General features: G+C 36.1%; 1 protein-coding gene across 4 annotated transcripts in view; it reads right to left on the bottom strand.

Moving 5' to 3' along the window:
- Positions 1-25,224, bottom strand: part of AGMO (alkylglycerol monooxygenase) — a 438,246-nt gene that overhangs the window by 206,186 nt on the left and 206,836 nt on the right. For 3 of the 4 annotated variants that reach the window (XM_086397592.1, XM_086397590.1, XM_086397593.1), the window contains 4 exons: positions 24,759-24,854; positions 3,294-3,360; positions 2,840-2,905; positions 2,670-2,749 (listed from right to left, as the gene is read on the bottom strand). In XM_086397592.1, the coding sequence (XP_086253718.1) occupies positions 2,670-2,749; positions 2,840-2,905; positions 3,294-3,360; positions 24,759-24,854 (309 nt within the window). The remainder of the gene's footprint in view (positions 1-2,669; positions 2,750-2,839; positions 2,906-3,293; positions 3,361-24,758; positions 24,855-25,224) is intronic. The other variant, XM_086397591.1, reaches the window with a different exon arrangement.

Below are 25,224 nucleotides of genomic sequence, written 5' to 3'. Positions count from 1 at the left end.
GAGCCCCTTTTCCTCCATATGTACACTCCCCAAGTCTTGCTAGTTAAAGGATCACCATCAACCAGTAGTGTCTGCATCTCCTGGGAGCTTGTTAGAAACACAGGGTCTTGGATGGAATTCAGATCTACTGAACCCATCCTTTAATCAGATCCTCCCATGATTCATATGCACATTAGGTTTGAAAGGCTCTCTCGTAGAGGACAGAGACTAAGTTGTATTTCCTTTTTAATTTCTACATTATGAAGAGAAGACCACACCCAAAGAAGAAGTGGATCTAAGTCTATTATCTCAAAACTTGAATTCAGTTCTATAAAGAAAGTACCTAGAAATATTTCTTAAAAGTTACCTGGAAATATTTGCTAATATCTTCCTGAAAAAAAAAAAAATCTATCACATTCTTAGTAGCATCTAAGAGTGAGAAAGTGAGAGAGACAAAAAATACAATTAGTTGAGAAGAAAGAAGAGAAATAATCAACTTTTCTCTTCTGAATGGTGACATAAAAATGCCTTTCATTTGAAAGGTGAAGTCAATTTATGACAGCCTTTTCCATAAAATTGAGTTAATCAAGTTTGGAACTGGGCCTTCAACCCACCCACTCTACTTCTAGGTTTGAATCTGACAAACTGTGAATAGTAGGAGGAATTATTTAAATCCTGGAAATCTGTTTTATCCACCAAAAAACAAAACAAAACAACAACAACAAAAAACTGAGGCTAACAGAAGATATGAGGGATAACAGAAGATATGAAAGAGATGGGAATACCAGGCCACCTGATCTGCCTCTTGAGAAACCTGTATACAGGTCAGGAAGCAACAGTTAGAACTGGACATGGAACAACAGACTAGTTCCAAAGAGGAAAAGGAGTACATCAAGGCTGTATATTGTCACCCTGCTTATTTAACTTATATGCAGAGTACATCATGAGAAACCCTGGGCTGGAAGAAGCACAAGCTGGAATCAAGATTGCCGGGAAAAATATCAATAACCTCAGGTATGCAGATGACACCACCCTTATGGCAGAAAGTGAAGAAGAACTAAAGAGCCTCTTGATGAAAGTGAAAGTGGAGAGTGAAAAAGTTGGCTTAAAGCTCAACATTCAGAAAACTAAGATCATGGCATCTGGTCCCATCACTTCATGGGAAATAGATGGGAAACAATGGAAACAATGACAGACTTTATTTTGGGAGGGCTCCAAAATCATTGCAGATGGTGATTGCGGCCATGAAATTAAAAGACACTTACTCCTTGGAAGGAAGGTTCTGACCAACCTACACAGCATATTAAAAAGCAGAGACATCACTGCGCAAACAAAGATCCGTCTAGTCAAGGCTATGGTTTTTCCAGTGGTCATGTATGGATGTGAGAGTTCGACTATAAAGAAAGCTGAGCGCTAAAGAATTGATGATTTTGAACTGTGGTGTTGGAGAAGACTCTTGAGAGTCCCTTGGACTGCAAGGAGATCCAACCATTCCATCCTAAAAGAAATCAGTCCTGAATATTCATTGGAAAGACTGATGCTGAAGCTCAAACTCCAATACTTTGGCCTCCTCATGTGAAGAACTGACTCATTTGAAAAGACCCTGATGCTGGGAAAGATTGAAGGCAGGAGGAGAAGGTGACGACGGAGGATGAGATGGTTGGATGGCATCACCGACTCAATGGACATGAGTCTGTGTAAACTCTGGTAGTTGGTGATGGACAGGGAGACCTGGCGTGCTGCAGTCCATGGGGTCGCAAAGAGTCAGACACAACTGAATGACTGAACTGATCTAAACAGAAGATAAACCTTAATAAGCTTTAACAATGGTTAAATATTTGTGCTGTTAGTAATGCCCTGCATATAGTCAAAGCCCAATAAATGTCAATTTTCTTACTTTAACTTTAAAAACTTTGAGGAAGTAGGTTTGTAAAGCAGACCTAACATGAACCTGCACTTTCTCCCTTTCTAAATGCTGTATATCCAGTCCCCTGGACAGAGCTGTCATTGACTGACCTCTTCAGGTTTTCAAGTATTCTTATCTTTTTCTCATTTATTAGTCCTGACCCCAGGGAGTGTTTGCGGTGGTCTGCTGCTGACGGATCAGAGCTTCACAGACATTCCTCATCTCTCTAGTGCCAGCCATTGAGACCAGCGAACAACCAATACCACATGTCTGACAGAAAACTGGTCCAGGGCAAAGAGTCTTAGCAGGTGAGGTAATGTGCAGACCTAACCCACCCATAATAGCTCTTGACACCTCAGTCCAAGAAGAGGAGGGCAAAGGCCTCACCTTGAATTTCTAACCAGAGTCATGTAGCCTTGAAGCAAATATTCTTCTTACTCTGGGATCAGCCTTAATTATACATTTTACTACCACTCCTTCTGAATACACGAATATATTTCAGGTCTATTCTGAGAGGTATGTTTCTAAAGAACTATTTCTTTTAATTCTAGGTAACAGACATCTTTAAAAATTGTGGCAATGAATTGTTTTCAAATTTATTCGGCCTAATTTGATTCAAGTCTTGGAGTGCCAGAGTTATTTTCAAATTCTTCTACAGCTAAAGTAATTTGTCTTTCAGGTCGATGTAATGTACTTTTACCTTTAAGTAACTAAATTTTCTTTCAAATATAAAATTTATAAGAAGATGTAATCAATTCAGAAAGAATAAAATTAATAACATTACCTGCACCTTGAAAGGTTCAAATGTATTAATGGGATGTGTTAGACCATATACAACTTTTTCATTTTCTGCCTCAAATGTCCCTGGAAGACAAATAATAATGATATGATCTTTGACTTTCTGTGAATTAAGGAGTTAATTTAATTTTTTAAATGCTTGTACTTTTTACTTACCAAAAATTCTATCCCATATAATAAGAGTTCCAGCAAAATTTTTGTCTATACAATAACGGTTTCTGCCTGTGAGACAAAATATTAAGGTTTTTTCTAAAAAAAGGAAGTTATACTTTTGAAACAATGATATTCCTAAAATATCTTTTCACTGACAACCCTAGATTCTATGAAGTGTGTACTCCAGCGTCTGGTTAACTCTTTTTCCCACTACATCTGAGGAGATCTAAGCAAAGACGAAAACCTAAAAGCCAGACATATAAAGGTTTTTTGGTTGTTTTGTTTGCTTTTTTTCCTCCAATCCTTGCTTTGAAGATGAGGTTTGTCCAGCTACAAAAGAAGAAGCAAATGCCTATTTATAAAATAAGTGGTGACTAGGTTGGGTAATTGTGATGAAATGATACAAAGTAATATCATTTTTTTAAGAAATGAAGAAGAAAAGATCAAATTTCCTCACCGTGATGAACTCTATGATGGCTAGGAGTATTAAGAATCAGTTCCAAAGGACCAAGGTTATCGATGACCTTTTTAAAATAAAAGGAACATAGTTATTATTAAATTATATGTAATATTTAAGTACTCACATTAAAATTCCACATGGGTTATAAAATGTTGCAATTTTCAGAGTCAGAAGAAATTTCTCTATCTTCTATTGTTTACATAAAGATAGCAATAAGCTCATCATATATTCAAAGAGACAATACAGCATAGTAGTGAGGTTAAGAGCTTGATTGCCTCAGTTCAGTTCCTGAATCCTCTATTTATTATTATGTGGTACCGGGGAAATTACTTAAAGTTTTTCTAACTCAGTTTCCTTACCTTTAAAATGGGAATAATAATAGTACCTGGCTTCCCTGGTGGCTCAGACAGTAAAGAATCTGTCTGCAATGCAGGAGAGCCAGCTTTGATCCCTGGGTTGGGAAGATCTTCAGGGGGAGCGAAATGGCAACCCACCCCAATATTCTTGCCTGAATTCCACGGGCAGAGGAGCCTAGCAGGCTACAGTCCGTGGGGTCACAAAGAGTGGGACACAGAACTAACACTTCCACTTTAGTAACCACATAATAGTGTTCTGAGGATTACAAATGCTACTATTGCCAAGGCACGCTTTCAGGTTTTATGTCTTTTATGCTATTCATATCAACTATTCTTTGTTGACTAATAATAACAAAGCATAACCAGGGGAAAGAAAACCAAGTATTACATTCATTTTCTGGAGTTTTCACCAAATAATCAGTCATGTAGCAACTTACTATTGCAGTCGCAAGGGTGGTCCTTGCTTATTCAAGTAGATGCCTAAATGTTCTCTGACTGTAGACGCCCCATTTTGCAGTCCATTTTTGAGGCATATTTCAAAGTCAAATATGTAAAGGGGCCTTTTTTTTAAATTAAAGACTCTGAAATTTGGTCTAGAATTCTCTAATGTTCTCTCCCAACATTTCTCAGTAAGAATCCCTTGTGCCAGAGTCTTCAAGAAATGTAGAAACCAGATAAGTAGCATTAAAAAGAGCAGGCCATATATAAAACATTTGTTATGGTATATGATTAATATTAAACAATGTGGCAACTCTTTTAATCTCGATCACATTATTCTTTCTTCCATCAATGATGGGAGATAACAGTCTTTTACTTTTCTTTAATCATAATCTAAATGATCTGTTAGAATCTACATATTACAAAATCAGTACACTGTAATGATATTTTAAGAGGTTGCTCACCTCCAAAGTTAATGTCCCTTTAAAGGATACCTTAATATAAGGAATAAAGTAACATGTTAAATACTTCTTAAGGGGAAAAAACATCACTGACAATAATGACACTGACATAGATTTGGCAACAAGTCAATGGTAGAAGGAAAAAATAGGGAAATGGGACTGCTCCAAACACAAAGATATTTAAGATACATAACACCCAAATGTATTGTGGGGAATCCTGTTTAGATAACAAACCAAATATAAAGTATATTTTATAGGCAAGGAGAGAAAATTGATTATAAACATGGTATGACATAATAAAAATACTTTTATTAAGAGTTACGATGTCAATGTCACTACATAAGAAAATGTAGTTGCTTTCTGAGTTGTATAACTAAAGTATACATGACATGAAATCTAGGTTTTGCTGCATTGTATTTGGCAATTAGAAGGAAAAAAATAACTAATGAAAATGCATCAAAATCATTGTTTTTATTGAAATATAGTTGATTCACAATGTTGTGTTAGTTTCAGGCGTACAGCAAAGTGATTCAGGTAGACATATCCTTTTTCATATTCTTTTCCACTATAGGTTAATATACGATATCATAATGATTTTTAAATTGAAGTGATAGAGCTATGAAGATTCCATGTATTATTCTCTCTCATTTTCTGAATGCTTGAAAATTTTTAATAAGAGAAATTACTACTCTGGTATTATACAGTCATGCTCATTTAACCAGTTGAAAATATTAATAGATCCCTACAGTTCCAAACAAAACTTCTAGATTATAACTCTTTGTGTAGCAGAGTTTAATCACATTTTGGCAACCTCTGATACTGAAACATCCAATTTACAATTTAAAATTGCAAATGTGGACAGTCGCAGCAGCCACACAACCCTCAGCTTGTGGGGTTCTGAAGGTTCCTAATGTAGAAGAAACAGCAGCACTGCCTCAACGATGCCGCAACTCTCCATGTGGCAGGTGCAACCAACATCTCCTTATGAGACTCACTGTTTACACACCTGAAAGACACAATCCTTGCCCCGTACCCTGCTGACCAGCTTCTAAGGGCTTCTTGGTTTCCATTACGGAACAGACATGCAAAGAATACAAATGTTTGCAATGCAAAGGATGTATAATATTATGTAGTGTATGTTGATTTAGGCTCCTCTCTCTCTTCTTGTCTCTCTCTTCTAATCTATAGTTCTAGTGTCATTTTCCAAGTTATTTCCATAAGAAATGTATTATGAGGTCCAAACAACAGACTTTTTGGTTGATTCATAGACCAGAACTCATTTATATATGAAAAACTCTGTAATTTTTAGTTTCAGGAGTTCAAAATATTGTGGATATATAGCCCTTATATCAGACCACAGTTCTATGAAATAAGGTGCAAAAATATTATCCTACAAATGCATTATTAATGACCAGGAATTGGAAGGGGAGTTAGTGGAAACAACCCTGGATTTTATTGGACTCCATTGCTTTGTACTTGATGGAAAAATATTTGTTGAGAAGAAGAATGGTGATGGATAGAGAACAAAAAAGTGGGATTTCTCAGCAGTCGGGACATTGAAATCTGATGCTTTGCACAGGCCCTGTATCTCTGGCAGAGAACCAGATGGGAAAGGAGAAAAGCATTTCTCCTTGTTTGTCTCTTTGGTGGCTAACATATGTTACAGAAACAGACAACAAAAGGGGGTGGAGGAGGCCACACTACCCGGCTTCTGCTACCCAGATGCATTTCTGATCCCTGGTCCTGGTGCGTGCGCAGCCACGTTTAAATCCACACAAATGGCGAGTGAGCTCACATGATGAGAGCCTTGGCTGAGGGCACTGTTTTTTTTTAATGTCAAGCACTTTTCCTCAAAGAAAATCTTTTGCTTCTGCAGGCTAAAGCATGGTGATATCAATACTGAAAGCGAGTTTTTTTGTTGTTTTTTTTTTTAAGTAAAATGCCAAGTACAACACAGGCAACCACAGTCAAATTTCCTGGTAGTTCCTATGAGTACCTTGGAGCCGGGGAAGACCACCTCGGTGTGGGAGATGATTCATCATTCAGACAGCCCAGTCACATCCTCTCCTGAAAAAAACCCTTCTGATTCAAAGTCATGGAGAAGTCATTAATAATTAATTAGGACTGAGTGTTAACAACTTAATTATCGCCCACTTCTGCAAATTCAGTCGTTTAGCAATTCAACTATGTCCAGCTTTGAATCACTTCCTGATAATATGTTATTGTGAAAATAATTGGAGCTCTTCTCATTTTTTAGAAGTTATTTATCTTGTCTTTTTAGATGTAGATGAGTTAATTTAAATTATGAAATTTTAGACCATATAGAGGACTTAAAAATAAGATAGTACAAGACTGTATTATCACAAAGCATAAAACTGAAGCTCAGGGAAGCTAAATTACTAGTCCAAGTTTAAATGTCTTGGAAGGAGCCCTAAAGTCTTCTCAGTTTCAACTCTAATCCTTCTATTGCTCTCTCATGTTGCTTTTAAAAGATACAGCACTTTTCCCATCAAATAAAAGTAATCTACATTTTTAGAACTTTACTGGGAAATGCTAACTAAATGCTTTCTGACTACATTTCAAAATGAAATCCAGGTATTTATAAAGAGCCCAGGAATTTCAGCTTCTAAATTGTGCTTATGGTTGTTTTGCTGCTGCTAAGTCGCTTCAGTCGTGTCCGACTCTGTGCAACCCCAGAGACAACAGCCCACCAGGCTCCCCCATCCCTGGGATTCTCCAGTTGTTTTAGGCACTTCTAAAGTTTCTTAGATCTCTGAAACAATGGTCTACGTTTTGTAGCTGCAGTTTGCTGTCAGGGTTTTTTATAAGCCGAGGGCCATGGATGCCTAGAAAGGCCATGTATGGGCTTCAGAAGGCCAAGAACACCCTCAAGTGTCTTACCAGATTTTATGAGTATGTGACTATTGGTATTTTTCTTGGGGAAACTATCACTTTCATAGTATACTCAAAGGGATCCTTTAGTCCCCAGAGGTTAAGAATCAATGTCTTAAACAGACAGCTTTAGATTATATCCTTTGCCTTCCTTATTTATATTGTGCTTTTAGTTTCAATATTATAAAACTTGGATGCTAATTTCCCATCCAATCTTCAAAGATAGTAACTTTAATATTTTTCTGCCTATTTCTTGAAATCATTGTTTTCCAACAAGATTATTTTTTAAGCTGTTTTACTTGTTTCATAATAAACTATTAAAAATGAATAAATAATAAAAGTAACGATTTTATAAGTTCCATCCATTCTATCAATCGGAGAAGGCAATGGCACCCCACTCCAGTACTCTTGCCTGGAAAATCCCATGGATGGAGGAGCCTGGTAGGCTGCAGTCCATGGGGTCGCTGAGGGTCGGACACGACTGAGTGACTTCACTTTCACTTTTCACTTTCATACATTGGAGAAGGAAATGGCAACCCACTCCAGTGTTCTTGCCTGGAGAATCCCAGGGACGGGGGAGCCTGCTAGGCTGCCATATATGGGGTCGCACAGAGTCGAATACGACTGAAGCGACTTAGCAGCAGCAGCAGCATTCTATCAATTAACATTTACCCAGCAGAAGTACTCTGGACTGGATTTGTTGAACTGGTCACAAACTCCTTATTTTTCTACCTGCAATTTATGGTGGGTGTAGAAACGAGTTAAATGTAAAAGTAAGAGAACAGGGGCCATGAGTTTCATCATATCATTTCCCTTCATCAAAAATAAAACAAACTTAAATGAAAGTATCTTCATAATGAACAAAAGTCCAAACATCTGGAATTCAAAGCTGTTCACAGTTCTTCCTCAACACCTTCATGTTCCATTCTGATCCACAGCAATCATGTTCCACCTCCAGTGTGTTAGTCGCTCAGTCATGTCTGACTCTGTGAGACCCCATGGACCCAGGGATCTCTGTGAGACCCAGGGATCGAATCCGGGTCTCTTGCATTGAAGGTAGGTTCTTTACTGTCTGAGCCTCCAGGAAAACCTTTACCTCCAAGACCTACCTACATTTTCCAAGCACTCTTTTTTATTTTTCCAAAGGGAATTTCATTTTCCTCTTTCTGAATACACATCAAGAGATTACTACTTTTATGTCCGGTTGTCCTATGTTCTAGTTATTTGTATTCATTTCCTATATATTCCAGAAGTTCTGTGAAGACAGAAACTGGACCTCTCCCTTTTCGAATTTTTTCACAGTACATAACAGTAGTGCCTTACACATCGTGGTTGCTCAGCAGGGTTGTACTGGGGAGATAAATCTGCCTCCACACTGTTTCATTTAGGTGGGGGTGACTCTTCTTAAAAGGGGGTGATTATGCTCCCAAGGGATGTGTGGCAATGTCTGGAGATACACTTGACTGTCTCAACTGGGGAAATAGTATTGTATCTAGTGATTAGTGCACTTCATGGGCTTTGCAGGTGGTGCAGTGGTAAAGAACCCATCTGCCAATGCACGAGACAGACTCAGGAAGAAATGGCAACACACTCCAGGATTCTTGCCTGGAGAATCCCATAGACAGAGGAACCTGGTAGGCTACAGTCCATGGGGTCCCAAAGAGTCAGATATGACTGAGCACACACACACACATACACACGCGATGGGTTTTAGTGCTGCTAAACATCCCAGAGGGCACAGTCCCCCAAAATAAAAGGTATCTGGTCCAAAATGTCAATAGTTTAAGGCTGAGAACCTCTACACCATGGGTGTCTTTCTGAGCTCCAGTCTTGTGTAGTTCAGAAGGGAAGCTCTATATAATTTCCACCTTCTAATTGGGAGATCAGAAGGGAAGAGGTACATTAAGGAATGAGTCTGGTAGTCACTCCCAAGGGTGGAGGCAAAAAATAAGTCTAAAGTGTCCTCAGAGAGTAAAGCCAGGGAAGTGAGTCCAAACATAATGTTCATTCTGGTGAGGTCAAAAATTAAGATACATAACTAAAATAAAGGGGCTAAAAACAACAACAAAAAGAAATACAAAATCACAGGGTAGATGATGGGATGGTTGAATTATGGTAACCATTGGCAGGTGACTTTCTTGAATTATCTTTATGCTCTCTTAGAACAGGTTTGTCTGGACTTCAGTTTTAATGAAAAGAATTAGAAACAGAAAATACAGTTTCCTTGTCATCAAGTGCTTTGAAATTTTTTGAGAATTCTCATAATACCTCCCACGCTGTCTCATCCACCCTCCAGTTGCACTCCGAGTAAGCTGAATAGATTAGAGGCCTAAAAAATGATGAAATTTCCATAGTATGTGGGTTACCAAACAAATAATTTTGCTTTGTAAACTGATAAGCTAAGCAAACTAAGTACATGTGGTAAATTAAATATTTAACTGTTTACTATGAACTGGCTGCAATTAATTCTTTCCATGATATACTTCTCAGAAGTTTCTCTCATTACTATACATTACATGAAAAACGTATCTCCTTTTGAAATAGAAAAATCACTTAGACTTGAACTCTAAAAGCACTAAAATAAATGTTCGAAATTAGTGTCTTGTCTAAAATTATTTCTTATAAAAATAACAGTCCATTTAATACATTTCTTAATTAATTTCACTGACTCTTCTGATTCTTAAATCTTGGTTAGATTTTTATAATTAAGCGTACAGAAATAATTAATGGTTGCTCAAGTTGGATGACAAGACTTCCTTTCAACAAAAGTAATTAATTCAAAAAAAAAAAAAAAAGTAATTAATTCAAGAGAAAAGTATTTCATTTGTCCATATTGCTTAGAAAATTGACCCCTCTCAGCTCACTCTGACTTTTGAGGTTAGGGAAGATAACTTTCTAAATCTAATTTTTAAAACTCTTAATTCTATTTTTTTTCCAATTTTAGAATATGAGAATATCATATTGCATTTCTACCATGCAGTTTTTCTGTCTGCAAACTGGCACTAAAATGCTGAAACATATTATTAAAAGGTAATAGATATACTTTTAACAACTTACTTTTTAGGAAGAAGGCATGAGTTTATAGTTATTTGTAAAGTTCTTTGCAAATAAGAGATGCACAAATATCCATGCTTCCTGTCTGAGAGGAAAAAATTATAATAGGGAAAATGTGTCCTAAAAAGCATGTGTTTTACAGAATTCTCATTATAAAAATGAATGTGTTAACAATATGATAAATGCTGAGGAGCGACTGGGTTGAGGGTGAAGTGAAATAAAATCTCCACAGTAGAAAAATACCTGCATTCAGATGAGCGTAGGTTACAGTGACGACATTGAGTCTAACTCGCCAAGACTTCTCCTTACAGCATCGTACATGATTGATGTTCCAGAGGGACCCATACCACTGAGGGGCTCTGAGTTTTACTGCATCAGTATTTAAGGGAAAAACTAAGCCAGCTTCTAATACATTTATCATCTGATATAAGAATTATTGTCATATTATATTTAACTGAGAAATAAATGTGTGAAGTGCAGTCTAAAAATGGCAAAACTTTTCAGGTTAATTAGTGGCAAGATTCAGTGCAAATCTGAATTAAATAAGAGACTAATAGTTTACTATGATTATTTGCCTTTTTTCTATCCAATTTTCTTTCATTCTTTCTTCCTTTCTTCCCCTCTCTATTTTTCACTTTATCCTTTTTTCTTTCAGCTATCTATCCACGGGTGTTTTTGTATAAAAGAATGTGATGAATCTCTTATTTGGAAAGATCTTTACAATTATCTATAGGCTTACCCATATCTTTCTGAAAAGCAATTGGTTATAAATATTTCTATGACATTTCAATAATATATTCCAGTATATTAGTCCCACTTACAGATTACACATGTGAAGGGCAAAATTATTAATGCATATACATAGATATATTCCTATTAAGGATATTTATTATATGCACTAAACATTAAATCCAAAGTCAAATGTCAATCAACAATTTTAGTTACCAAACTACTGATAAGGGTTTTATATTAGTGTTGGAAATAATCTGTTTCAGCAGATTAAAACCTGCATTTATAGGTCATTATCGAAGACATTTATAGGTCATTATCGAAGTCATTTATAGGTCATTATCGAAGTCTACTATTAAAAGCTACTTACAAATAATCAGAGCAAGAAGTCTCTTGTCAGCAATTCCATTCATTCTGTAAACTTTTATAGCATTTCTATGAAGTATGCTAGGTTTTAGAAGTAAAAAGAAATAAAGTACTTCCCACAGGAAGCATATTACAGGTACTTCCCATAGGAAGCTTATTTACAGTCCATTTCTTCAATGGAAATGTACAGTTATTTCAGAAATAAAATTTTTCCAAAAAGTTATCTATCTCATAAAATTTTGAGTTTTGGGGGAAAGGATGAGAAAAATCAGTCTTTTTGTTTGTCATCAATTGCAATGCCCGATACAGATATTATATTTGAGCTTATCATCAATTTGAATGTATAACTGGCACAAAAAGTATTTAATAAGAAGCAGATTGAGTTCCTTTTCCAGGTCTCAAGCTGAAAATCACCTTTAGTAAAGATTTATGCTTTTATTTAGTTTCCCTTAGTTCAACTTTGCAAATAGTCCCATTGCTTATTGCTGGAAAACACTGTAGAGAATTCTCCCTTGTTCATGAACTTCATCTGATTAGATGGAAATTAAAATAACCTATGTGGGTTTCATTTATTAAATAGACATTTACTGAGGGTGTATTTTATGGAAAGCACCATGTTAAGATCTTTTAAAAGGTCACACAAAAAACAACAGAAATTAATACAATTTAGTAGCAGGTAAATTAACTATTGATGTAGAGGAAGTGTAAATGACAATGTTAGATTTTATTATTGCATAAATATATATATATAGTCATATGTTTTCACTCTCAAGAAAATCTGTAGCAACTCCCCATAGAACAAAGGATAAAATACATAAACACTACAAGTCAACATATTAAAATAACTTTAATTCTTGATCTGAATTAGTTGATCTTTAAAGACTCATTGTTTTCCTTAGGAAAATTTAATCAATTTGCATATTAATGGATAAATTTATATTGTAGAGCACCTGGTGGTGAAATGTAAAAATAAAATCTTAATTACACCCTCCACTAGATCTGTTGTGTTAATTCAAGACAACACATTCAAGTATTTAGACAGATGGCAGTGGAGGTCATACTAGCCTCTGATTTCTCTACAGGGAAGCAAGAGAGAGCAGAGCTCTTAGGATCTATGCTTGTCTGCCTAACTTCACACTTTGAAATCCTCGACAAATGCTGATTTATTCACAGCCAAATGTTTTCCTATCTGATTAGGCAGTTTTCTACTTCAGTAAGCATGTAATATGGAGGTAGCCGAATTTCCACACTAAAGAGTGAAAAAAAAATATTTATAGTTTGGAAATAAAACAATCTGGAGGAATCAGGACTGTTGGGATCATAAAGAGCTTCATAGGGAGTAAATTTTTTGACGAATCCATACTGTAGGGTTAAAGAGTTAAAAGCTTAGTTTTAAGAAGAATGAGACTAGGCTATGTTTATACAATAAACAATGGTTTTAAAGGACCACATTTATAATAAATTAGCTTGAAGGCTGATTCCTATCGCTTACGATTGTATTATTTCTCAAACAATAGGACAAGAGATGGATAAGTTAGCATTGTATTTTAATTCATCTCAGTTTACATTTTGATTATGACTTTTAACTTTTCCTTAAAAAAAATGAATGTAAGTAGCTGCTGAAAGTGTTCCGTCAAAGGGACGTGGGTTTCAAGTGACCTTTTTTTAACAACACCAATTAATTTGACATGGGGAAAATGAAAAATATTCATAAGCACAACTATATAAAACTTCATTCTCATGTAACATCATTTTATATTTACAATTTGGGCACTCAGTGAGAAAAGAAACCATGTAATTAGTACTAGTAGTAGTAGTAACCCAATGTTAAAAGAAAATAACTGATAAACTGAGAGGTTAGGTAAATGTTTCACTCATTCTAAGACTCAGTACATTGTGACTGCCATGATCATATTCCCAATGTCAGTGTCACTTTGACATTCATTAATCAACAAATATCAGTGATTACCAACCTTGTACCTGGCCCTAAGCGTTAGATGCTTTCATAATACAATGGAAAAACAAAGAGGAATAAAATATTGTCCTTGTCTTCAAGAAGTTTACTGTCAGTTCCTACAGTCTTTGTGCTCAAAAGTCATCACATCAATGTTCAATCTAATCTCTAAAGGTCTTGTTCAAAATGAAGTTTTCCTACACTAACTCTCCAAAGACTTAGACTCTGGAGTTCTTAGAAGGGGACCATGATTCCACATCTTAAATAAGCACAAATAATTCTCATGCATGTGGGTGATGCACGACAGTTACACTAGATTCTATTTGCTCTGTCTCACCAATTCCAATAGGTAGTTTAGTATTTTTTTGCTCTATAATTGCCATTCATTGAAAACATATTATTTTCCAGACTACGTACTTAACACATGCTATTTCATTAATCCTAATAACATTCCTATAGGATAGATAAGTCTATTTTCACTTAACAGATTTGGAAACAAGGTCAGAGATTTTAAATAACTTTACTAAATATCTATACCCAACCCTTCAACAAAGGGTATAGAACTACTATTAAGTAGGTACTTTTAGATTCTGGGATCACACTAGTGAAGAAGTTGTTTAAACCTCTAATAGAGGATAGACTTCTCTTTGACTATAAAATCTATATTCTTAGCCATTAAGTTTATTACTCTCTTTCACCTGAAATGTCTTCCTCTTCAGTTCTGGTAATAGGGTCCTATCTCATGTCTTGTGTCTGAAGGCCTCCATTTAATTCCAGCCCTAAACAGATACTTTTTCAATGATGATACATGAATTTTTAAATAGTCTATTGACAATCTTCAGGAAATTCAATAAAAGTCTTAAAACTTCACCAAGTTTTTCCTTTGGGAAAGATTCACCAGAATCCAACAGTTTCTGGAAGGAGGCTGTGATTCTCAAAATGTTAATAATAAGGGGTACCAAATCAGGTCAGAAAATTGGAATCACTCTTTGGCCCTAGAATAGGTAATTAAGAAATGTTTTTAAATATATGAACTTCAAAGAGATTTATATATTCAATACATGTGGAAAACACTATTAATACATACATGAATAAGCAGGATGAGAGTGAATTATCTTAAAAGGTAACTAGAACAGAACAAAAGATTCTTTCTAAAGAGAACATGCATAGAACTTAAAGATTGGCTACAAGAGAGATCAAGGAGTAAAAGGTGACACCAAGATTTCATCTTGACACTGTCTTCAAGGGACAATGGAAGCAAAAAGCACAGATGATCTGAGGTGGGAGGAGCTGTAATGAACCATGTTTCAGACCTGTTGACTCAGAGTGGTATTAAACATCCCTATCAATAAGTTATATCAAACATTAGAAACATTGATTTGAAACCCACAATAAAATTTGTACTAGAGCTACAAAGTATGCAATTACTTACAGAGAACATAAAAATGGTGAAGTAAATTAAATTCTAAGAAGAAAGAATACTGAGAGAAGAAAAGAGATTTGGAACCAGAAGTTCAGCAAGAAGTTAAACAGAGTAAGGGAGTAAGGAGAGCACAAGTGCTGAGAAATATCTCAACTTATTCAAGAACAAAAGGTTTATTATATTAGGTACTATTGGAATAAGCATTAGGTAGAAAAATAGCGTGATTTTTGTTAAAGTAAGCATTTTTCAAAAGCATACATTTTGAAATACAACTTACTTCTCCAAAATTCCTTAAAATTCCAAAAGATAAGGAATCACTACTCTCAAAAATTCACATTCTATTAGGGGAGATATGGAATAAGTATATTCTCCTTATAAATATAAATATGTACACACCATATATCTACTAATATCTAAACTAATAATTATTATCAATGTTACAACTAGCTATTTAAGTACCGTTACTTATTTTTATTCAGTTTTATATGTATATATTTATATAATATATGAACATATACATGTAAACAGATGTTCTCGCAAGAGATTAGGGACATTTGGTGCCATCAAAGAACTCAGACAATAATTGGAGAAACAGAGCTAAGCAATAAATGTACCACAGTGGTATAAGAATTAAACCACCATTATTAATTGAATGCTTCCTATGTGCAGGACCTGATAAGTCATCTCATTTATGCCACCCAACAGAGCCCATGCTCTTAATCATTAGCTGTCAATATGGAAACGGATTAAAAAAAACATACACAGGGGTACTGTCAAGAAAAGTGCACTTAACATTAAGAGGTGAAAAAGAGATATTTCAGAGTAACTGGTAATTGAGCTGCATCGTGGAGAACGTTTGGAAAAAGGCAAAGAGAGAGCCTGTGCAAGTACAGAGGGAAAAAATGTGTTCAATGTGGTTAGGGAGCAAAAACCCATGTATTCAGCTGATTCGGCTAACTAATGGGATGGGATTGGAGAGGTAAGTAGGGTCATATTATATGGTTGCTGAAACTTGTAGATGTATTTAAGGTGTTTGATTTTATTTTGGAGGCAGTCGAGAATCATTTATTATGAAAATGTCTGTTGTTAATGTTGGCTGTGTCCTGATATTATTTGGGTTCTAAAAAGATCATCACAGTTGTATACAAGTATATAGGAGAGAAAGGAATCTGTATGAATAAAGGAAAAAAAAAAAACAGAATTTTGTTGTAACTAATTTGTATGCAGGTCAGGAAGCAACAGTTAGAACTGGACATGGAACAACACAGTGGTTCCAAATAGGAAAAGGAGTACGTCAAGGCTGTATATTGTCACCCTGCTTATTTAACTTATATGCAGAGTACATCATGAGAAACGCTGGACTGGAAGAAACACAAGCTGGAATCAAGATTGCTGGGAGAAATATCAATAACCTCAGATATGCAGATGACACCACCCTTATGGCAGAAAGTGAAGAGGAACTAAAAAGCCTCTTGATGAAAGTGAAAGTGGAGGGTGAAAAAGTTGGCTTAAAGCTCAGCATTCAGATGGACGTGAGTCTGAGTGAACTCCGGGAGTTGGTGATGGACAGGGAGGCCTGGCGTGCTGCGATTCATGGGGTCACAAAGAGTCGGACACGACTGAGTGACTTCACTTTCACTTTTCACTTGCATGCATTGGAAAAGGAAATGGCAACCCACTCCAGTGTTCTTGCCTGGAGAATCCCAGGGAAGGGGGAGCCTGGTGGGCTGCTGTCTATGGGGTCGCACAGAGTCGGACACGACTGAAGTGACTTAACAGCAGCAACATAAACTATCTTTCATAATTGTCACAACAATGCTATGTATTTTTATTATTTTTCTTTTACATATGAAGAAACTGAAGCACAGAAAGGTAAACGGTTCAAATTTGCAGTGATGATTCACAATAAACAAAATATGGAAACAACCCAAATGTACATGGACATTTGAATGGATAAAGAAGATGTAATACATATATATAATGGAATGCTACTTATCCATAAAAAATTTCATTTGCAGAAACAGAATTTAAATGCAATTAGGATAACTAAGACTTAGACAAAGATAGTCCTAATAGGTGACAATTTCAGCAAAGAAACAATTCTAAAGCTTAAAGCATAGTATCTGATGTGAGAAATCCACTGAGCAGGCTTAAAAAAAATGGATTGGTGAGAGCAAATAAAAGGGTAAGTGAACTTGAAGACAAATTAATCAAAATTATACAATCTAGATTTTGAAAAGTGAAATGTTAAAAATTATGGAGTACTACTAATTTGACTGTGTGGATCACAATAAACTGTGGAAAATTCTGAAAGAGATGGGAATACCAGACCACCTGGTATTCTTGAATACCAGACCACCTGGTATATTTTCTGCCTCTTGAGAAACCTATATGCAGGTCAGGAAGCAACAGTTAGAATTGAACATGAAACAAAAGACTGGTTCCAATTAGGAAAAGGAGTACGTCAAGGCTGTATATTGTCACCCTGCTTATTTAACTTATATGCAGAGTACATCATGAGAAACGCTGGACTGGAAGAAACACAAGCTGGAATCAAGATTGCTGGGAGAAATATCAATAACCTCAGATATGCAGATGACACCACCCTTATGGCAGAAAGTGAAGAGGAACTAAAAAGCCTCTTGATGAAAGTGAAAGTGGAGGGTGAAAAAGTTGGCTTAAAGCTCAACATTCAGAAAACTTAGATCATGGCATCTGGTCCCATGATGGGGAAATAGATGGGGAAACAGTGGAAACAGTGTCAGACTTTATTTTTCTGGGCTCCAAAATCACTGCAGATGGTGACTGCAGCCATGAAATTAAAAGACGCTTACTCCTTGGAAGGAAAGTTATGACGAACCTAGACAGCATATTCAAAAGCAGAGACACTACTTTGCCAACAAAAGTCCGTCTAGTCAAGGCTATGGTTTTTCCTGTGGTCATGTATGGATGTGAGAGTTGGACTGTGAAGAAGGCTGAGCACCGAAGAATTGATGCTTTTGAACTGTGGTGTTGGAGAAGACTCTTGAGAGTCCCTTGGACTGCAAGGAGATCCAACCAGTCCATTCTGAACGAGATCAGCCCTGGGATTTCTTTGGAAGGAATGATGCTGAAGCTGAAACTCCAGTACTTTGGCCACCTCATGTGAAGAGTTGACTCATTGGAAAAGACTCTGATGCTGGGAGGGATTGGGGGCAGGAAGAGAAGGGGACGACAGAGGATGAGATGCTGGATGGCATCACTGACTCGATGGACGTGAGTCTGAGTGAACTCCGGGAGTTGGTGATGGACAGGGAGGCCTGGCGTGCTGCGATTCATGGGGTCACAAAGAGTCGGACACGACTGAGTGACTTCACTTTCACTTTTCACTTGCATGCATTGGAAAAGGAAATGGCAACCCACTCCAGTGTTCTTGCCTGGAGAATCCCAGGGAAGGGGGAGCCTGGTGGGCTGCTGTCTATGGGGTCGCACAGAGTCGGACACGACTGAAGTGACTTAACAGCAGCAACATAAACTATCTTTCATAATTGTCACAACAATGCTATGTATTTTTATTATTTTTCTTTTACATATGAAGAAACTGAAGCACAGAAAGGTAAACGGTTCAAATTTGCAGTGATGATTCACAATAAACAAAATATGGAAACAACCCAAATGTACATGGACATTTGAATGGATAAAGAAGATGTAATACATATATATAATGGAATGCTACTTATCCATAAAAAATTTCATTTGCAGAAACAGAATTTAAATGCAATTAGGATAACTAAGACTTAGACAAAGATAGTCCTAATAGGTGACAATTTCAGCAAAGAAACAATTCTAAAGCTTAAAGCATAGTATCTGATGTGAGAAATCCACTGAGCAGGCTTAAAAAAAATGGATTGGTGAGAGCAAATAAAAGGGTAAGTGAACTTGAAGACAAATTAATCAAAATTATACAATCTAGATTTTGAAAAGTGAAATGTTAAAAATTATGGAGTACTACTAATTTGACTGTGTGGATCACAATAAACTGTGGAAAATTCTGAAAGAGATGGGAATACCATACCACCTGATCTGCCTCTTGAGAAACCTATATGCAGGTCAGGAAGCAACAGTTAGAATTGAACATGAAACAAAAGACTGGTTCCAATTAGGAAAAGGAGTACGTCAAGGCTGTATATTGTCACCCTGCTTATTTAACTTATATGCAGAGTACATCATAAGAAATGCTGGGCTGGAAAAAGCACAAGCTGCAATCAAGATTGCTGGGAGAAATATCAATAATCTCAGATATGCAGATGACACCACACTTACGGCAGAAAGTGAAGAGGAACTAAAAAGCCTCTTGATGAAAGTGAAAAAGGAGAGTGAAAAAGTTGGCTTAAAGCTCAACATTCAGAAAACTTAGATCATGGCATCTGGTCCCATCACTTCATGGGAAATAGATGGGGAAACAGTGGAAACAGTGTCAGACTTTATTTTTCTGGGCTCCAAAATCACTGCGGATGGTGACTGCAGCCATGAAATTAAAAGACGCTTACCCCTTGGAAGGAACGTTATGACCAACCTAGATAGCATATTCAAAAGCAGAGACATTACTTTGCCAACACAGGTCCGTCTAGTCAAGGCTATGGTTTTTCCAGTGATCATGTATGGATGTGAGAGTTGGACTGTGAAAAAAGCTTTGCTCCGAAGAATTGATGCTTTTGAACTGTGTGTTGGAGTAGACTCCTGACAGTCCCTTGGATTGCAAGGAGATAAAATAAGTCCATTCTAAAGGAGATCAGTCCTGGGTGTTCTTGGGAAGGACTGATGCTAAAGCTGAAACTCCAATACTTTGGCCACCTCATGCGAAGAGTTGACTCATTGGAAAAGACCCTGATGCTGGGAGGGATTAAGGGCAGGAGGAGAAGGGGACGACAGAGGATGAGATGGCTGGATGGCATCACCGACTCGATGGATATGAGTTTGAGTAAACTCTGGGAGTTGGTGATGGACAGGGAGGCCTGGTATGCTGTGATTCATGGGGTCACAAAGAGTCAGAGGCGACTGAGCGACTGAACTGGAACTGGAACTGATTTATGAGTCAATATCAAATAGTCTAATAAACATGTATTTGGAGTCCCAAGAGAGGACAGTGAGAATGGTATAATATTTAAGGAAATAACATGCAGATTCTCCCCTCCCAAAGTTGATTTAAAATATACTGTCTGTGAACTCTAACCAATAAGGCAAGGAAAATAAATAACATAAACACAGGAAAGAAAGAAATAAAAGGCCATAAGTCATACATAGTAAATATTTCTTGTTGTTGTTGTTTATTTTCTAAGTCATGTCTAACTCTGGCAGCCCCATGGACTGTAGCCTGCCAGGATCCATTGTGCATGAGATTTCCCAGGCAAGAATACTGGAGTGGGTTGCCATTTCCTGCTCCAGGGGATCTTCCCAACCCAGGAATTGAACCCATGTCTCCTGCATTGGCAGACAGATTCTCTCTCACTGGGCCACCTGGGAAGCCCCCAAAACATCCCAGAGAATCTTAAAACAAATTAGTTTAAACTCATACAAACAATTCTTCCTATGAAGATATAGTAATCAATAAAGTAAGGGATTTGTATAAGAGGAGACAAATCAATGAAAAAGAAATTTAAAATTGGATCTAACCACATATGGTCAATTTCTTTTCAAAAAAGGACTCCGATAATCCAATGGATAAAATAAAGTATCCACAATAAATAATGCTGGAGTAAGTGGATGTGTGCATAGAAATAATAAATTTTGACCCTTACCAAATACCATTCACAAAAATTTATTCTAGTGTTACATACCCAAAGGTAAAATTCAAACTCAGAAATTTCTGAAAGTAATCCTAGTATAATTTCTCTAAGAGTTTATGAAAGCAAATATTTCTTAGAGAAAATATGACTAAACTAAATAACTAAAGTTTTAATGACAAATTAATCTTCAAAATTTAATATTTATTTTCATGAAAAGTCATCAAGAAGAAAATTGAAAGGTATGCTGAGGGAATAAAAAGGAATGTATTTAAAATACAAATATAGAATACATATACTTAAAAATGATTTGTATCTAGAATCTATAACAAATTTCAACAAATCAATTAGGCAAACAAAAAGAGTCTGAACAGTCATACATGTATTTAGTGGACATTGCGTTAATGTAACAATGCCCGATAAATACATATAATACTGCTAAAGATCATTTAGTTACTAGGGGAGTATTATCACAAAATGATAACTTTTAATCCACATTAGAATGGGTAGAACTAATGTTAACATTTCATTTTTATCCTATCTCCCAGCCATTCCAAATACCCCTCTCCTGGGAAAATAGTCAGTACCCAAGTATATTTCTAGAGGCATTTTAGGCACGTGTGAACATGTAAAACAGAGTTGTTTTTTAGCATACAAATATTAGTATATACTAGACTCTGTTGTGTTGGAGAAGGCAATGGCACCCCACTCCAGTACTCTTGCCTGGAAAATCCCATGGATGGAGGAGCCTGGAAGGCTGCAGTCCATGGGGTCGCTGAGGGTCAGACACGACTGAGTGACCTCACTTTCACTTTTCACTTTCACGCATTGGAGAAGGAAATGGCAACCCACTCCAGTGTTCTTGCCTGGAGAATCCCAGGGACAGGGGAGCCTGGTGGGCTGCCGTCTATGGGGTCGCACAGAGTCGGACACGACTGAAGCATCTTAGCAGCAGCAGCAGCAGCAGACTGTTGTGTAACTTGGTGTATTTGGAGATCTATCCATAATAGTACATAAAGAGATCACTCATATTTATAACTGAAAATAATGCTCCATATAGAAGCTCCAGTTCAGCACTATTAAAATCATGAAATCATACAGTTCAAATCTTCAATATCAAATAATTATTTTCTCTATTTCTTTGCTCAACCATCCCTGATATGTATATAAACAATATGCTAACCCAAATTTAAGTGAAATCAAAAGCATGATAAAGTTACTACTATTACTGTATTGTCTAAATCAGTTAACACTTATCATATGAGAGTTAGATGCTCAGTGTCTGACTTTTTGTGACTCCATGGACTTTAGCCCACCAGGCTCCTCTGTCCTTGGAATTTTCCAAGCAAGAATACCGGAGTAGGTTGCTATTTCCTTCTCCAGGGGATATTTCCAACCTAGGGATCAAACCCAGGTCTCCTGTATTACAAGCAGATTCTTTACTGTTTGAGCCAATAGGGAGTCTAATATCAAAAAAATAATTCCAATATTCCAGAGTTACTAAGTTTAAAACAAGTATTAAATATTGTTTTTTCCTATTAGATGTAGAAAACTCACAAGAAAAAGTATAAAACTATATACTGCAGACACTAGATGAATGAACAATAAACAAAAATGTAGTCATAAAAATTAAGCAGCAGTGTATACTTTGAATCAGAATGTTTTGTAACTTTTCCCCCAAAAAGGAAGGAGAGAGATGCTATTGTTTTCACTGAAGTAACTCGAAACTAAGCAAAAAATTTCATTATAAACTCTTTAAACTCATTATAAACTCTATATGACCTACTTTATCTCTCATTTACAGTTTTTCAAAAACATGTTAGTTTGCTTTTTTTCCTTCCTCTTATCCTATCTGATTAAAAGGAATAAACTTCTCTTCACTTTTAGAAAATCAGTCCTTCCTTAAGGCCAGATTTCCCTCCGTTTAAGAAGTGATTTTATGGTTGTCAGCAGAAGTGAAATAACTGTAAGATATCAACCCTCCATCCAGGTATGGACAATGCTCTTTGGTCAACACGGCCGTATGTATGGCTCATATACTGCTTCTGCGAATGGAGCCCTAAGGATTATGTCTGAAGTTAAACAGTGCCAAAGTGGCCTAAAGGGGCTAATATATTTTAAAGTCATGAAGTGGCTATATTTCTCTAGGCTAAAGCCCATTGTTTTCAGCTTTTGTTTCTTAATCTAATACATATTCATCTTTAAAAAGTAGGGTTTTCTCCTTCCAGTTCTCTGTATCACTTGGTACAGTTTCTGCATCAATTCTCTATATCACTCTCTAGAAGCAGCCACTGCTATGAATCTCTTGGCTCTACTTCCTGAGTGGTCCTGTTATTAGTAAAAATTATAGTATGATGTCTATAATAATCAATGTAATTAAGTACACAGGTGCAAAAAATCTTAGAAATGTACTCACAGCTAATGTATACTTTAAAATTCCAGGAACTTTAAATTCAGAAGGTACGCTCGTACTTCTGTGCAGCTCAACTGTAGTGACTGTACATGATACAGTACTTGCAAAAGTACAAAGTACAACCCAAGTGAGAGGCTCTAATGCACTGCTCTCAAGTTAGAAGTGAAGCGACATGGAGCTTCTGAGCCTAAATGTCTGACTACTGACTTTCCTCCACTCTCCACTTTCTTCCTAGGATGGAACTCAAGCCCTGGCTCGTGGACTTTTCGGATGGCTATAGGAAAAGGCGGAAGTTGCTTAGGCACCATTGTTCTGTATCCAGACTAATACTAGACCCAACACATGGCATGACCTGGAGCAGAGCTGCTATAAAAATGTAATTCTCCTTTAACCCCTCTGTGTAAATCATCGGAAAGTTTCCCTCCACTGATTTAAACAAATTTGGTCTTTGACCTCTGGAGTCAGAATTGGTCTCAACCACTCTTTCAGATGGTTGTAGTACTGACTGTTTGATGTATGTCAACTACCATAAAATGCAATACTATTTCATGACAGATCTTCACATAATGCCACATATGTCCAAAGTTATGGTAACAGTCTCTTTATTCCAAGTAAATCAGTAGCATGAAATACTGCAGATTAATGAAATAATGCACTTTGTTGTATCAAGCTTTGGCATCTACTGCAGCTGTGATTTGTGGTATTGTTCAACCAGTTGCAACACCTGTCAACATGCTTCCTCTACGACTTCAAAAGGCTTCCGATAAATACCAAATGCTTGAAAGGGTTCTCATGTGTATAAGTAAGAATTTTTCTGGGTCTGTGATTTTGGGTATTTAACAACCAGATCAGTATGATAGTTCATAAAACAATCGGTTTTTTAATGATCTATCTGCAAACATTCAAGTCTGACAATTTGAAATACCACAGAGGACCCAAGAAATTATACTTGTCCACTTTTTCTGAAGGAAAAAAAAAACTTAATATACTGAATACTCTTTAAGTAAAACCTAAACTCTAAAATTAGAGCAAGATTTCCAATCAAAACATATTTTGATAAATTCCTTTAACATTGACCTTCACAAGGAGTTTTCAAGCAGTGTCTCCCAACTGATAAATACATATATATATAAATGTATAACTATCACATATCTTATATAATTAAATATTGCTTATTATATAACAATAAGTTATATTACAAATATAAATTATTATACTAACATATTAAACATATAAACAAAGTATTCACAAATATATACTATATATATATATTTAGAGATAAGTTTATATCTCTAAATTGAAATGAATTTCAACATCTTTGGTGAACAATGTTTAATAAAGTGTAACACAGGAAGATATTGTATTGAATACAGTATTAAAATGTTTTGGTACTTAATAGTTCAAAAAATTGTTTTATTTAATTGAGACCAACTGGCCTCATTGGTTCTTATAAACTTTGCAATATATATTCAGTAAAAAGGAATAAAAATGAACAGATGTTTCTCCTTAAAGAAGGCAGACAAAGATTTTTCTTACACAATAAATCAGTTGCTAGTGGATTTCCAGGACATTGCTTTAGGCTATTTAGGTAGAAAACTTGAAGAAAAAAATTACCTCTGTATGGATCCAAAACTGGTAGAGGAGATTGAACTGAAGATGAACAGCATATACTGAAGGTGGTATGAAGAGGGCCAGGGGAGAGTAGAATATCTGCAGGATTAAAACATTGTACATTTGTACATAGGATTTCTCAACGTAACACATACTATTACTAATGGTTCAACATTCCGAGTCTATACTTCAGGGAATATGCCTTATTCTTTAACAAATACAGCTTATTCCGTATATTTATTGTCACGCTTGACTTTGCAACATTAATTTTCCACATGATGATAAAGTTATAGACATGTTGAAGCTAAGTCCACTGGACTTCTGCTTCACATTTAATAATGTCTGGCTAAAACAGTATACACAGTAGATTATTTCCTTAATTTTGAAAAGGTTGGAAGTATGTCCTAGAAGTAAAGAGGTTTTTTAATGTACACAAAAATATTTTTTTAAAGTAAAAAAAAATGTAGGA

This window comes from Bos grunniens, chromosome 4 (genome assembly GCF_055505025.1).
Source record: "Bos grunniens cultivar Pamir isolate PY7600 chromosome 4, Bosgru_T2T1.0, whole genome shotgun sequence".
Taxonomy (NCBI): Eukaryota; Metazoa; Chordata; class Mammalia; order Artiodactyla; family Bovidae; genus Bos; species Bos grunniens.
Note: the sequence above shows the minus strand (reverse complement) of the source record. Positions and strands in the feature narration are given on the sequence as shown.